At 37.4% G+C, this 14412-nt stretch overlaps 2 protein-coding genes across 13 annotated transcripts; both read right to left on the bottom strand.

The window, feature by feature from the left end:
• Positions 1-2369: 2369 nt before the first annotated feature.
• Positions 2370-10593, bottom strand: b4galt7 (xylosylprotein beta 1,4-galactosyltransferase, polypeptide 7 (galactosyltransferase I)). 12 transcript variants are annotated; one of them, XR_014031363.1, is made up of 9 exons: positions 9483-10097; positions 9246-9284; positions 7595-7924; positions 5810-6035; positions 5622-5705; positions 5395-5499; positions 2939-3328; positions 2814-2855; positions 2370-2614 (listed from the first exon to the last, which is right to left on the bottom strand). XR_014031363.1 is itself a non-coding variant. In XM_081382697.1 (7 exons), exons 2-7 carry the CDS (start codon positions 9533-9535, stop codon positions 3173-3175), a joined length of 954 nt encoding a protein of 317 aa, XP_081238823.1. In that variant the 5' UTR covers positions 9536-9631; positions 10562-10593; the 3' UTR covers positions 2370-3172. The 12 variants fall into 12 exon arrangements, 7 of the variants coding, with proteins under 7 accessions (XP_081238823.1, XP_081238818.1, XP_081238821.1 ...); XR_014031360.1 differs by lacking the exon at positions 9246-9284 and adding an exon at positions 10562-10593 and having other exon boundaries at positions 2814-3328; positions 9483-9631; XR_014031361.1 differs by lacking the exon at positions 9246-9284 and having other exon boundaries at positions 9483-10120.
• Positions 10594-10600: 7 nt separating this feature from the next.
• Positions 10601-14187, bottom strand: LOC308700852 (transmembrane emp24 domain-containing protein 9-like). The gene is made up of 5 exons (XM_081382699.1): positions 13950-14187; positions 13326-13426; positions 13112-13237; positions 12313-12459; positions 10601-12104 (listed from the first exon to the last, which is right to left on the bottom strand). The coding sequence occupies exons 1-5, from the start codon at positions 14167-14169 to the stop codon at positions 11955-11957; spliced, it is 744 nt and encodes a 247-aa protein (XP_081238825.1). The 5' UTR covers positions 14170-14187; the 3' UTR covers positions 10601-11954.
• Between the last annotated feature and the right edge of the window lie 225 nt (positions 14188-14412).

Raw genomic sequence — 14412 nt, 5'->3', positions numbered from 1 at the left:
GAACATGGCACGGTGTAAGTAGGCCTACATGAGCCGCCGAGAGACAAGCCTTCATGTTGATTATGATCTCTAACTGATCTGAGGTGCGTTTCCCAAAGCCAACTATGATCGCAATTTCCGTGTTACCAATTAGAGTTCAATGGAACTTGCTACCAAAGTTGGCTAACGATGCTTTTTGAAACGCATTTCTGGACTGTCTTTCATCCATAACCTTGAAATCATGTATTAATGTATTCATCTAAATGAAGTACTAAGTTATAGTAAACTATAGTTGCATAACTGCTGCCAATAAAGGGACAGAAATCTCTCAGATTTCATCAAAAAGATCTTCATTTGTGTTCCGAAGATGAACGAAAGTCTTACGGGTTTGAAACCACATGAGGGTGAGTTATTAATGACAGAATTTTCATTTTATTTTTATATTTAAGCCTCGTCTGTGAAACCGGGGTTGCTAGTTATTTCCGAACAGAAGTAGGCCTACAGAACAAATACATATGCTCACTATGCATGCAACATTATCATACTAGACACACGAATCCTCGTTGAAGCTCTGCATTGTGTTAATCACTGAGAATGAAGGACATTTATTATTATCTTTGACATTCAGATACAAATAGAGAGTTAAGTGACCTTTTACTTGATAAAAATTGATTTTTTTTTTATTATTACTGATATTCTTTTTTTCCAGCATATTAGAGTAAGACTAAAGTCCTTAAAACTACAACAAATTTATTTTTTTTGGAAAATTGATACTGTGACAAATTTCCTAAATCAAAACTCCCATTTAAGCTTCATCATAGTCACATTCCTTTGACTCCAGCTCTTCTCCTTTGTACACATTTTTCTCTCTCTGGTCAAAAATTATATTTAACTAGTAGTTCAAATATTTCAACATTTAGAAGGCTTGCAAGCGAGCAAGAAACAAATTCCATTAAGTGTGTCCAAAACTGACACTTTAGGTCAACAAAACCCAGTTTAACAACCCATTAAAATGACTATCAATAACCATCAATTTGCTGAAGATAAAATTAAACAACAGTTCACGAAAACACAGCACAGCAAACGTCATTAAAGGGATACTTCACCTCTGGGAAGATGAATGTGTATTTAAAATAGGTCATTTAAGTAGAAGAACTGTGAAGACATTTTTTAATTTGGAGCTTTCTAGACCGAGAAAAGCCAGAAAATGCATTTTTGTCTTATGTGGATGAAAGACAACAACTCCCAGAATGCACTTGCTTCGCTGCCTTAGGAGGCCACGCCTACCGGTAAGAGTGCGTAGCTGAAAACAACAAGGCTAGCCTACGTGATGAGTTTGCCAGTGATTTAGAGATGGGCCAAAATGTCCGGGATTCGGCTTTTGCGTTCTACAGTCGCCATTCATTCATTATGTTTACTGTGGTGAGCAGGACGAGGCTGACGGCCGCGGGAGAACGGCGCGAGGCCGGTGGCGTCACTGCTGAGACGCGCCGGGTCTCGCATCTCTCATGGAGGAGCGGGAATTTTCTTAGCAATGGTAAAACGCACATCAACCGATCACTTGTTTAGCGTTCATGTAAACACTACATTCAGATTCACCAATCGGAATGAATTCAGTTAGATTGAAACAAAAGGTGCATGTGCATGTAAACAATGAATGGCGACCGCAGAACGCAAAAGCTGAATCCCGTACATTTTGAACGATCTCGCCCATCGGACAAGTCCGGGAAAAGGAGGATGTTGTTGTTTACCCCTACTTACTCAGCTTTCTCCTACTATTCAGCTTTCTCCACAGAACAAGAGCCTGCTAGCTTAGCTTCCAAAGAAAGACAGCTGACACTGTGTGTACATTCTGTGAGTGAGATCCCTCCCTCTATGGGCGGGCTGAAAACATGTGGAACAATGCCATCTACTGGCTGTAGTCTTTAGCCTCTGACCAGAAAATCCTCCGATGACGCAAAATGACGATTTTTGCGTCATCGGAGGATTTTTTTCCAGACAAAAAATACATAAATCTCTTGTCTCAGGGGGATATGAGGGTGGAAAGCACGGTAATTCGAAAATACTACAGGTTTTCTACTAATACAAAGCTTAATGCTAAATCCTGAAGTAACCCTTTAACTGTATAATGTTGTGGAGCTCAACAGGATGCACTAATGGCATTTACACAAACCTCCCTTGAAATCCATTTTCTTTATTCTTGAAACATCTCCAGATATTAGGGATAGAATGTTGTTAGAGTGTTAAAGAGTATACAAATAAATGGGGTCAGGAATGCCAAATTCTCTTTCCACACTCAAACTAGTATTGCTCTGCTGGTGAATGTGTGGTACCTTGTTTTTTTAAAAAGACAAAGTAATTGTTGAGTCGTATTTTCTTTATTTTTTTTTGGCAAACATGTTCTGTGCAGTTGTGTAGCAGTTTGATGCCACAGGCACAATAATGCATCTCAGTCTGGACAGAGTACTCATTCACAGTTTATGTTCAGGCATTGCTAATGAAAACAAGTATGTGGTGTCTAAATTTTATTAACATTTGCACCGAAAGCTGTTTTTTGGATATAGCTTCATGCCTCCAGTTCATTGGGTCTCTACATAATCCTGTGAGTGTACGTTGTAACAGCATTCCATGCGTTCTGAAACATGGGGGAAAAGTAAAAAGACTTTTTAAGAAACATTAGTTTTTTTATATAAATACTGAATATTGTGCAAATACAATCAAAGTACCCTTAAACCCATTTCATGTATATATAATATTGTCCTTTTCAAGACATGATTTTGAATTCAAGCAAAAAAGAAACAATTTTGTCAAGACAGGGCTGAGCAAATACTCACAATTGCACTAAGAGAAACAGTCCAAACAGTCCACCGCTACAGCTAAAATATTATAAAACTCATTCAAAATCTGACATTTGGATGCTCGTATTTGCAAAGTTGATGATGCAAACTCAGTGTAGTACCTGGCATTGGTCCATAGATCCATTAAAAAAAAATGAGGCAGCACTTCATCATGGATGAAGTCACCAACACCGTCCTATAAAAATAAATCCAAAGGGAAAGTTCTTTCCCCACTGTCACATATTCAAGTCCTTTTGGTTAGACAATCACAGAGTGACTGGCGCTAATAATCTGTGAAAGCTTTCCTGCCACCAGAATGCGTATCATTCTGGCGTTACAGGTCCTGCTCAAGCACTTTAGCTGGACTGGCACCATGGGGTCTGGCTGAAGTCACACTCTAGAGCGATGCTGATGACAGTACATGGAGCTCCACTGATGGTCACCTCCTTTCTGGACTCCACCTTGTAGCGGAGGTTAGTGAGGCCACCCTCGAGGTCCACCTTAAACTGCTCCTGCCGAAAGCAGACAGATATGAATCCAAACATTTGGACAAGAACGTGCATCATGACAATGTTGTCACGACAAAAAACATCCACTGATCAGAACTAGAAAACATTTGGCAAACTTGGTTTCATTTTAGAAAACCTGGAAGTGTATATGTTTGTAAATTTCTGTTAAGCTGATTCCAAAATCGCCCCCCCAATACCATCAAATAGGGCGTTATTTGAAGGGACAGCCATTTGTAGTGGTGTCCGAAAACATAGTGGACATTATTGAGTGCACTTATTCAATCCCACATTGCACCGCAATAACGAGTGTACAGCTGATGTACACTCAACGGCTGTCCGAATTCGCTGACTCCTTTTCATTCACTCCTTCATGTGAACAGTATTAGTGGACTACCGTAGGGAATAGTGAATGAGGGATTAGGGGGCGATTTCGGATTCAGCCCTAATCTTTATTAGTAGTACCTTTCCACACCTTACAATAATAATAAACTACAAAATAACACAAACTGAATCCTGGGAATTATGTAGTGACCAAAAATTCTCAAAACAATATTAAATTTGATCTAGTATATTTATATATTTAATTATCAAGTGAGATGGATGCTTGTTGGCTGTATTTTATGCTCATCCATTTAAACAAAATAATAACAACAATAAACATTTAGCTTGTAAAGAAAATCTGTAACCACAATTTATGTTTGTCTGCTAAATGGCTTCTAAAGAATGATTTACCTTTAGATCCAAATGTTTAAGATCATCATTATAAATATAAATTCAGCCAAATACGTTCAAATGTTTTACATGGTTATGCAAGATATTTGATACAGCTTATTAATTAATCCACATCTTTATACCAATTTAAATATTGGCAATGTGAGAGGAATTTAAGATTTGATTAATACATAATCATACCATAGTGTTAATACATTTCTATCCATTTAAAGGAGAACTCCGGTCAGTTTTAACATTGAGCTCATTTTTTTGTAAATTTGGAGTGCTGTCAATACAGAGAACAACGACAAAAATCGGTGTTGCCTACACCGTGTTATTCTATTTTTAAAATTTGCACCCTGTTGACTTCAATGGGGCAAGTTTTAAACCTGCTTTTAGCCTCTTAACATCCTTGATGTGTCATTACAAGTGCACAGGTCATGTGAGTGATTCCTTCAGAGTGAACACGAGTGAATCTGACTGTAGTAGATGTGAAAGATATGAATAAAAATGATGTTATTTAAGCCAGCGCAAATACCTGTATTTACATCCTGTTTTCGGTCGAAATCCATAGTAATCGATTGTCGAGTTCACGCGCGTGATCATAGGTAACTAAACCCATGCATGCGCGTGAACTCGACAATCGACTACTTTGGACTTCGACCGAAAACAGGATGTAAATACAGGTATGAGCGCTGGCCAAATTAACTTCATTTTTATTCATATCTTGCACATCTACTGCAGTCAGATTCACTCGTGTTTACTCTGAAGGAATCACTCACAATGGTTGTGCACTTGTAATGACACATCAAGGATATTAAGAGGCTAAAAGCAGGTTTAAAACTTGCCCCATTGAAGTCAACAGGGTGCAAATTTTAAAAAGAGGATAACACGGTGTAGGCAACACCGATTTTTGTCGTTGTTCTCTGTATTGACAGCACTCCAAATGTACAAAAAAATGAGCTCAATGTTAAAATTGACCGGAGTTCTCCTTTAAGTTATGCTACCACTCAAAACTTTTTTTGCAAGAAAGCAATACATTTATCAAAAGTGACATTTATAATGTTACAAAAGATTTATATTTCAAATAAATGCTGTTCTTTCTAACTTTCTATTCATCAAACAGTTCTGAAAAATTATCAGTTTCCAAAAAAAAAACCTGTTTTCAACATTGATAATAATAAATGTTTCTTGAGCATCAAATCAGCATATTACAATGATTTCTGAAAGATCATGTGACACTAAAGACTGGAGTAATGATGCTGAAAATTCAGCTTTGCCAAAATATATTCAAACAGAAAACAGTTGTTTTAAATTGTAATAATTGTTGTTGTTTTTTCTTAAATAATTATTTCTACCTGCTTTTGTGCAGCGATCCGCTTCTGGTCTCTCTTCCTCCAGGCTGGATCATGGATGTGTTTAAATGTTTTAGTTCCTGTAGTAATACCCGTTGGCCTAAAAAGCTGCAGAGATTTGAATTGTCACGATGAAATAACTTATCAAATGAAACGGCACAAACTCCTTATAAATCCTATAAGCTGGTGCATAGGAATAAATAGTGTTAAAGTGTTCAGTTCTTTTGTACCTCAAGTTTAGCCGTTTTTAGTCTTCTGAAAAACTCATCATCTTCTCTTCCCCATCCCCAAAAGCGATTTGACATCCCATTGCACTATAGGAGATAAAAAATAAAAATCACAAGCAATTGTAATTTGCAATGAAATTCTGCAGTCCTGGAATCAGTACTGAATGTCCAAACGTATTCAGGTTTCTTACCATCTGATAATGTTTCTTGGTAAGCAGCAGGATCCCTCCCACATACGTCTTATAATGATATAAGGGATGGAGCTCTGGTGAGGCCACATGGAAGGGCCCCTCCTCTGGGAATCCATAGTCCAGATCCTCATTTTGGGGCAACAAGTCCACATCATGCATTGCAATGTAGTCTGTGTCATTATCACTTTCCATGTGGCCAACATTAATAAGAGAGGCACGATTAAACCTGACAAAAATGAGAGTCAAAATCCAAATTGTTTTACTCCATAACACTTGTGTAACAGATATTTCCTTCAGCAAAAATAACACATTTATTCCTGCAATGATTCAAGTGCCCCTATTATGCTATTTTAAAGGTTATTAAAGGGATAGTTCACCCAAAAATAAAAATTACCCCATGATTTAATCACCCTCAAGCCATCCTAGGTGTAAATGACTTTCGGACGAATACAATCAGAGTTATATTAAAAAATGTCCTGGCTCTTCCAAGCTTTATAATGGCAGTGAATGGCCATTTTATGTTCTGAAGTCCATAAAAGTGCATCTATCCATCCTAAAAGTGCTCCACACGTCTCTGGGGGGTTAATAAAGGCCTTCTGAAGTGAAGCGATATTTAAAACTTTATCGCCTAAAATAACTGGCTACCAGCAGACGGCCGTACACATCGATTACTTTTATCATGGATGGATGCACTTTGATGGACTTCAAAACAAAAATGTCATTTACTTGAACTTTATAGGTAATATCTATGGTTTGACCCATTTGAGAGGCGGACAAAATCAGAATGTAAAATGGATTAAATAAAGCTCTCTACGAACTTGACGAGCGATGCCGCGCTGACGGACCATAGACTGTAAAAAAAGAGTGACTGACATGTATGCACATAAATCACTGTCACACACACACTCTGAGTAATATTGTAAGTTACTGCATAATACATTTTCAAATAGCAGAATAGTACAGAACCAAGATACACAGACTCACTAGTTGCTATGTCTTTTAAATATTATAATATTTTGAAGGGCAAAAACAGCAACTTTTAACTATTGGCTTTACATCATCAACTGTCACTTTAGCGCGAGGCCCTGTGCGGTCGCAGACTTGGTACTGTCGATAGCATATAGAATTAGCTCCCAAGCCTGAGCTAACTCGAGATGGTCAGGCTCCTCAGCTCCACCCATGTCCCGCCTCTTTGCCCATTTTCTGTTATCCGGGAGTGACGCGAGGCCAAGATGGCGACGGCCGGCTCCGCCCACTTTAGGCTTCAAAAATGCTCTTCAGAAACCTACGGGTGACGTCACGGACACTATGTCCATTTTTTTTACAGTCTATGGTCTTACCATATCAATTCAAGCCCGAGTCCATATCCATTGGAAGTGCCTGGAAAGTGGATTTGCTTTCGCAGCGAAGAAAACAGCGTCTTCTCGACATGTCGACAACACGAACCAAACTCTTCCAGGCCTCAGCTACAACTACAGTGTTTAAGGGGCCAAAGTAGATGCTGTTCGTGGGCAACCAATGTAGACTATAGGCTGGCATTATTCAAATATGTTACAAACTTAAGAATCAAGAATTTTTCTGCGTTAAATTTAATTTATTTTTCTGCATTAAATTACATTTTTCTAATTTATCTGCACTTTGATCATTGAAACTTTGCAGACATTTTACATTCACAAAGCTATTTAAACACTGCATGAAAGGTAGTATCCAAAAAAGCATAATAGGGGCACTTTAAAGAATCACTAGCAAACACAAAAAGTTAAGACGCATAGTAAAATTACTCACCGAAAACGATCCACTTGGTTTATAATAAATATTTTATGCCGTATTTTCTTTTTGTTGAGGAAAGCGTGCATGTAAGGGACGAATATCAGCAGCTCTTCAAAGCGCTCTCTGAATGGCACGATGAGGGCCATTTTGTGAGGGCCCCAGGAGGGGTCATCAGCAGAGGAGGACTGTCTCTCTATGGGACAGGGCTGATGAGGGAGGTGGCTGTATCCAGCAGTCTGGTTCATGTCTCCTGAACAAGTCAGCTGCACCCAAAGAAGCGACCCCAAAACAAACACCATGCAGAACCCGAAGAGCTTCCAGACGGTGCATTTCCTCAACAGAAAACTGCAAGCATAAATGCATTTGTGTGAAAAATAAAAATAATTGAGCTAAACCTGATATATGACATGTCAAGCATTCAATAAAAGGATAATAACAGTCCCTGCAAATCATAAAGGCAACGGTCAGCATATTGTGGTTCCAGACACACTAAAAGCACTTTAAATAACCCATGACATTGCTTAACGAGTGCAACTGATGTATTTCCCTTTAAACCAGGAAGTAAGTGTTGCAACAAATCAAAGTGCAGGTTAGAATTCAGGCGAATTCAGGCAGTATTAGTGGGAGGGACGTTCTCATTCTTGAGAGCATTTGATTGGACAAAATGAATGAGTGCAAGATGAGTCATCAATACTTTGGTTAGTTTTCCTAGAAAATAAATACCATGCATCTCTAAACAACTTGTCTTGCTCAACCAGACTTGACCCCATAAAGTCAACTGTATGTTTGATACATGCATTTTTAAGGCCTCTAAATTAGCAACATGATAAAAACCTGTGCTGAAAAACCTACACTATGAATCAAATCTACTACACGCCCTACGTCGTCTGATTAATAGTTCATACCTTTATATAATTGTAAAAACATTCCCTTTCAGGTTGTGGTACACGTCTTACTGCTGGGAAATTTGCATGGATTTTTATGAAGTAAACATAAGAATAGCTTTTTTTATATGGTTATTAATATTGCAAGATGAACACTTACTGAACTGAAACTTATGTTTACCTCATTATTCACTCAAATTTTTCAAAAGAAATGATGCATATGAAATATGATCCATCAGGCTTTGGATTAACATTGATTTGTTCATCTCTCAATCATCATTTTATTGAATTGCAATATACGTTTTGCCTCCCACAACTGAAATGATAGAACTTTAACAATAAAACCAAGAATTTTAATTTCTTACTAAGATATACTACTGGGAGATATAGAGTGACTACTGATATTTATATTAATTTTATGTGAGTAGTCTTGTTATAAAGATCTCACTGATTTACATTACAAGCTATCATATTTCATCTTACTATCTGGCCATATAAATATCAGCAACTGCTCCAAATTGTATATTTTTGCTCAGCTTGGGCCTCTGAATACAATGTATGCGTTTTATTTTCCTGCTAGAGTGTGAGCTCCATTTTGAGCCATAAAGCTTTATGCATCAAATATTATACTCTAGCCTATATAAAACATATGCAAACCTTTTTTTTATTTATTTTTATGTATTTTTACTGAAGGTTCAATTAACGTTTTTCTAATTATGATTTAATGTGTCAGGCTTTACAGGGTTACAACTCTTCACACTTAACTTCACACTTATACTCACTGAACCTCTCCATGACGCTGCATCCTTTGACTTTCACTTCTTGAAATTTTGAAAGACATGAAACAACTACTAGCAAACGAAGATTACATTTCTTTTCATACACACAGAGGGTTTTACAAACCCACAGACCAGCATTTTGCAAATAATTACAGCAATTCAGCAAATGGAACAAGTTTATATATTTATAGAGAGAGAGTGATCACATATTGATTTGCATGTTATGATTAAAGCGTTTACCTTCTATCATCTTTGAAATACAGCACAGGTTTTCTCCGAGAAGAATACATCATCTTTGTGCCTGTCAGTGCAACACTGTACCACGCATGAAGTAGACAAGCAGATCGCAATATCTTCACATATACTTCACTGCTACGGCCTTATGACGTCTACATGTTAAAATCACATTTCTCGTTTGCAATAATAGTGTATTTTGTCTCTTTCCATCATGAATGAGCTATAACTTTAAAACACATTCTTCCTAGTTGTCTGTTTAAATGTTCTCTTGCATAGTAGGTGCGAAGCCAATCACTCTATCTCAACCTATATAAACCTAATTCATCCTCGTTTTATCTGATTAGAGCATTTCGTGAGTTCAATTTAGTTACATGTCACTCATAACGGTACGACAAGACAAAAAAAAAACGCGCACGAGCTCGCGTGGTGGCTTTAGGACGACACGTCCGTCTGACGCGTGTTACAAGCCGCTAACATGCTATATAGTTTGACGTTATTTAATACGGCTCGTCATTGACGATAAACGTTCAAAAACTTAACTGAGAACGGTGACAAAAGGGAAAAAAATTACACGCTGGCTGGAATCGTCCGTCTTTAAAATATTCCTCTGGAAACAGTGTACGGAATAAAGTTCCTAGGATGTTCTGACCTGACAGAGAGACATAATTATACATTTTTATTTACAGTTATATGCACAAAGCGAAGGTCACCAATAAACAGTGGAAATCTGAGTGCAATGTGTCATTTAATAAATGTACAAATACTACACTCAAAAGCAATTGTGATGTGAAGTTCGACTCTTTTCCGCGAATCGGTTCTTTTGAATAGTTCGTTTTAATGAACCGGTTAAAAATGTCAGTAATTATTTTACGCTATCGCATGGTCACCGTCATCCCCATAGTATTATTACACACCATAAAGCTGTATGATAGGCACAAACTACTTTATACGTTTACCGAATAGGACGCCTAAGTGTAAATGTTTGGAATGTACTGTAGGCTACTGTATGAATGTGTCAACAAGGTGTGTATAGTAGTAGTAAAACACTCCACTAGTAAATTAATTCCTCAACATAATCTCACCCAAACAACTGTGACTTGGACATTAAAACTGAGCCAATGTTGGGGGAGTGGGAAACTTTATTTCTGAGTGCAATTATGGGTTGATTTTTCACCAGCTAAATTTTCCCTCCCCTATCCCCACTTAAAAAGGTAACCCCATTTCCTGTGGCTGCTTATAAACTAAAATGACCAACAACAACAACAACAACAAAAATTACAATGAGAGGGCAAAGCAATTCAGTGAGCAATAATCTGTGTAACAAAACACTCAAAAGGCATGCCATTTTTTTTTTAAAGAAAATACAATGACACCAGCTATGGTAACTAAAAAAGCAAACACAAATATATATTTTTTTCTGGGCTGATCTCTTTGAGGGGCAAATAATCTGTGAAATCTCTACATTAACCTGAGCAAGTGACAACAGGAAAATAAAGATGTGAAATAGAAAAATGACAATAATGTATGTGCAAGATGGCATTACAGATTTCACAGGGAATTGAGGAAATCTCATTCGATTAAAATCTGTCACAACTTCAGTCAGATTAATTGACAATTGATAATGGGGATTTAGGTATTCATGATAAAATAAAACAACTTTTTGATATAATTTCTTTCAATGTGCCAAGTACTCACAATTAAACATTTCACCTTTTGATAACTACATTTTGCCATTTATTTATATATATACACTTTTAAACACGTACACTTTTATGCAAAATCATTGAGGTCAGTCAAAGTGTAGCTATCAAAAGGGAAGAACGCCTAATACTAACAAAAATAAAATGTGTGTGTGGTGGTGGGGGGTATAGAAGAGAAAACCTGAACCAATTGTATAAAGAATAAAAAAGAAAAACACCAAGAAACATTCACTCCAAGCAAAACTTTAAATATCATCCTAATTACTGCATAACCAAACAGAAGAAATGTACACCTGCCACCAGGATAAACGCAGTTATTTTTGTCTTGTAAATGTTTACGCAAATAATCCAAGGACATTTAGGAAAACATCACATTCACAGCCCAGATAATTTCTTCATCGGCTTTCTGAAACAAAAACTACTGTTAACAACTTAAGGGGGCTATAAAAAAAATTATAATTTTTTTTAGGGCAACCACTATGTGATTTGTGTTTTGAATCCAGTAAACTATTGGAGTGCCTATCACCTCCAAACAGTTTAGAACAAACTGTAATGCATTTTTGAACCGAAACTAGATTCACATTACTTGGGGTGCGGCACTGAAACGAGCAATGTAAAACGAATCAATGCAGGATAAACCAGGGGAATTTAGGGTGGGAACTGAACAGAGCATGTCGAGTTTTCAGCAGTCTTGACCACACATGAAGCGGGTGATCTTCAAAATTTTGTGTGTACTCTTATCAACAATAAAAAAAAAAAAAATTCCAATACAGTTCTATACTAATTTCTTGGCCTCAAAGAAGCTCTTGAGATGTCTCATTTGCCAAAAACCAATAGCCACAAGGATCAGCGTCTGGACGATAGACCACCACAGAACCCTCTGATTGGTGCTCTCGCTGGTTTGTCTGAAGCGTTCCTCACGATACTGAAAGTAAAAAAAAAAAAGATTCATGTAAGGATCATTCTTGTGCGCAGAAAATAAGGCAATGGCAAAAGTGGTGCTTAAGTGGCGCATGTATTGCATGTTTCACTACCATGTTCTATCAACGTTGGTGGAAGAATGCCTTGAAAATAATTGTTGCGGTGGATCTGAATCAGCCAGATCTCAGTTGCCAAACCTGTAGGACACTCACCCTCTGATAGTTCTGCTCTTTCTGGATCTGATCCACCTGCTCCATCAGCTGTCGAACTCTCAGCTGCAGCTCCGTGAGCTTGTCTTTGGCAGCGATTTCTGCATAGTTGTTTGTGTGCTCACCAACTTGGATGTCCAAGTGAACACGCTGTATTAAAAATTCAAAAGAAAAAGTAGGCAAAATAGGTAGATAAATAATAACAGATTGTGCTCTACACTTTATGTAACATATATATATACAAATCTATAATTTTTTTAAAAGATATAAATATAAACAATGTATACACATTATGATTTGACAATCTAAAAAACATTTTTTTTTTGTAATTAATAGATTAACACATCCTTACTTGCAATAATGTTTTGTCAATTTATCTGGAAGAAACTTGTAGCAATATACTTTAAATGTGGCATGAAACAAAGGTCACGATAGACTTTTCTTCCGCAATGTGACGTCTGAATGAAACGGCTTCCCAAACAAGAAAATTGTAGGGCGGGACTTGATTTTGTCCATTGGGAATTGTTTGGATTGCTGTTGCTGTGATCTCATGTGAATGACAGCAGCGCCAGTAAACACTTCATCAGAGAAGAGATGAGATGTGGTTGCAATATGGAGGGGGAAGTTGTTTTGATTAAAGATTATGAGGGCAATTGAATAAAAAAAAAATTGATGTGCACACATAACTCTTTTATAATAAATACTGCAATATTCTATAAAAAAAAATATGAATTGTCTGTCAACTTTAATTTCATGGCGACTTTAAGGAAACCAGAAGATGTGATGCACAAAATGAACTTACAAGCATCCCACCAGCAAACAGAGCAAATTTGGAGGAATTTGAGTGCAAGCAGATTTGATGCTCTCCAGGTGTGTGGGAGGTGAAAATAAACCTGCCCTCAGATCCATACTGACGGGACAGGATCACCTGAAACCCAGAAAAGATGAGCAAATGAGCATGATGAAAACCAAACAAACTGGGCTTTCATTATTCACAAATCTTTCATCAAACAGACCTTCTCATCAGGATCTTTCACTTCCACGAACATCCCAAGTCCTTGTGTTGCAGGCAAATACTCTTCTTTCTGCTTGTCATAGAGCTGCGTTCGGTAGTTACCTGTTGAAAAGAGAATTACACACTTGTAAAGAAAGAGAGCAAAGTCATAAACACAAACTACTTTGTTGAGTACCTAAACAGGTTGGAAGTAACAAACTGACAGAAATACACTAAACAAGTCGATGAGGACTTACATCATATTCACTTGATATTGCAATAGCCTATAGAATGTTACTTGGTCATTCATGATATCTCAACATCATATTCTTATCTCATAATTTACATCGTCGTCTAACTTAGTCAAAGTGGCAGCAGGAAGGATCACTGGTGTTACCTAAGAAATGAGTTGCAATGTTTAAAAAAGCGTATAAGCTAATGTTGCTTACCCAAACCAGTAAGCCGGTAGATGTCTACTTATGTGTTCATTCGTATAAATGATCTTTTGTAACTTATATTTTGCTAATTTGTTAAGTCAAGCTGGTTGCCAACGAATGAACTCTGACAAACCTGCTAACGTTAGTTAGCACAAGGCTAAGCATTAACGTGCACTGCAAACTTGGCTTATTCTGCTTCTCTTACTTACCTATTATCATGGTTTCGTCTGGTATTTCTTCTATGAAACATTTCTTTTCAGTCTCGCCGATATGAAAGTACAACGCAGACACAAAACTGTTGTAAATATTTAACAACACCACCAAATAAAGTGTAAACTGCATTCTGATTGCCACCATCTTGACACTACCGGTGATGAGTACACTGCGCCTGCGCACTGTGCGCAGAGGCTCCAATGCCACGTAACCCATCGTCGGCCATCGTCCAATCACAAGCGGAAAGTGCAATCCCGCGATTCTTCACGGTCATTGTAGTTTATTGGTATAGCTTTTGATTCAACTCAGTGAACCGAATCTTTTGAATCTTTCAAAAGGATTTGTTTAGTTCAATGACCAGCAGGTGGCGTGGCTGGAAAAAAGTCGGTTTAATTATCTAATTTTGTGTCTCTGGAAAAGTCATCTTTATGACACTGTATGATGTTGAATATCAAAGTT

This window comes from Scardinius erythrophthalmus (genome assembly GCF_964197995.2).
Source record: "Scardinius erythrophthalmus genome assembly, chromosome: 13".
Lineage (NCBI taxonomy): Eukaryota > Metazoa > Chordata > Actinopteri > Cypriniformes > Leuciscidae > Scardinius > Scardinius erythrophthalmus.
This window is presented reverse-complemented; position numbering and strand designations above follow the sequence as displayed.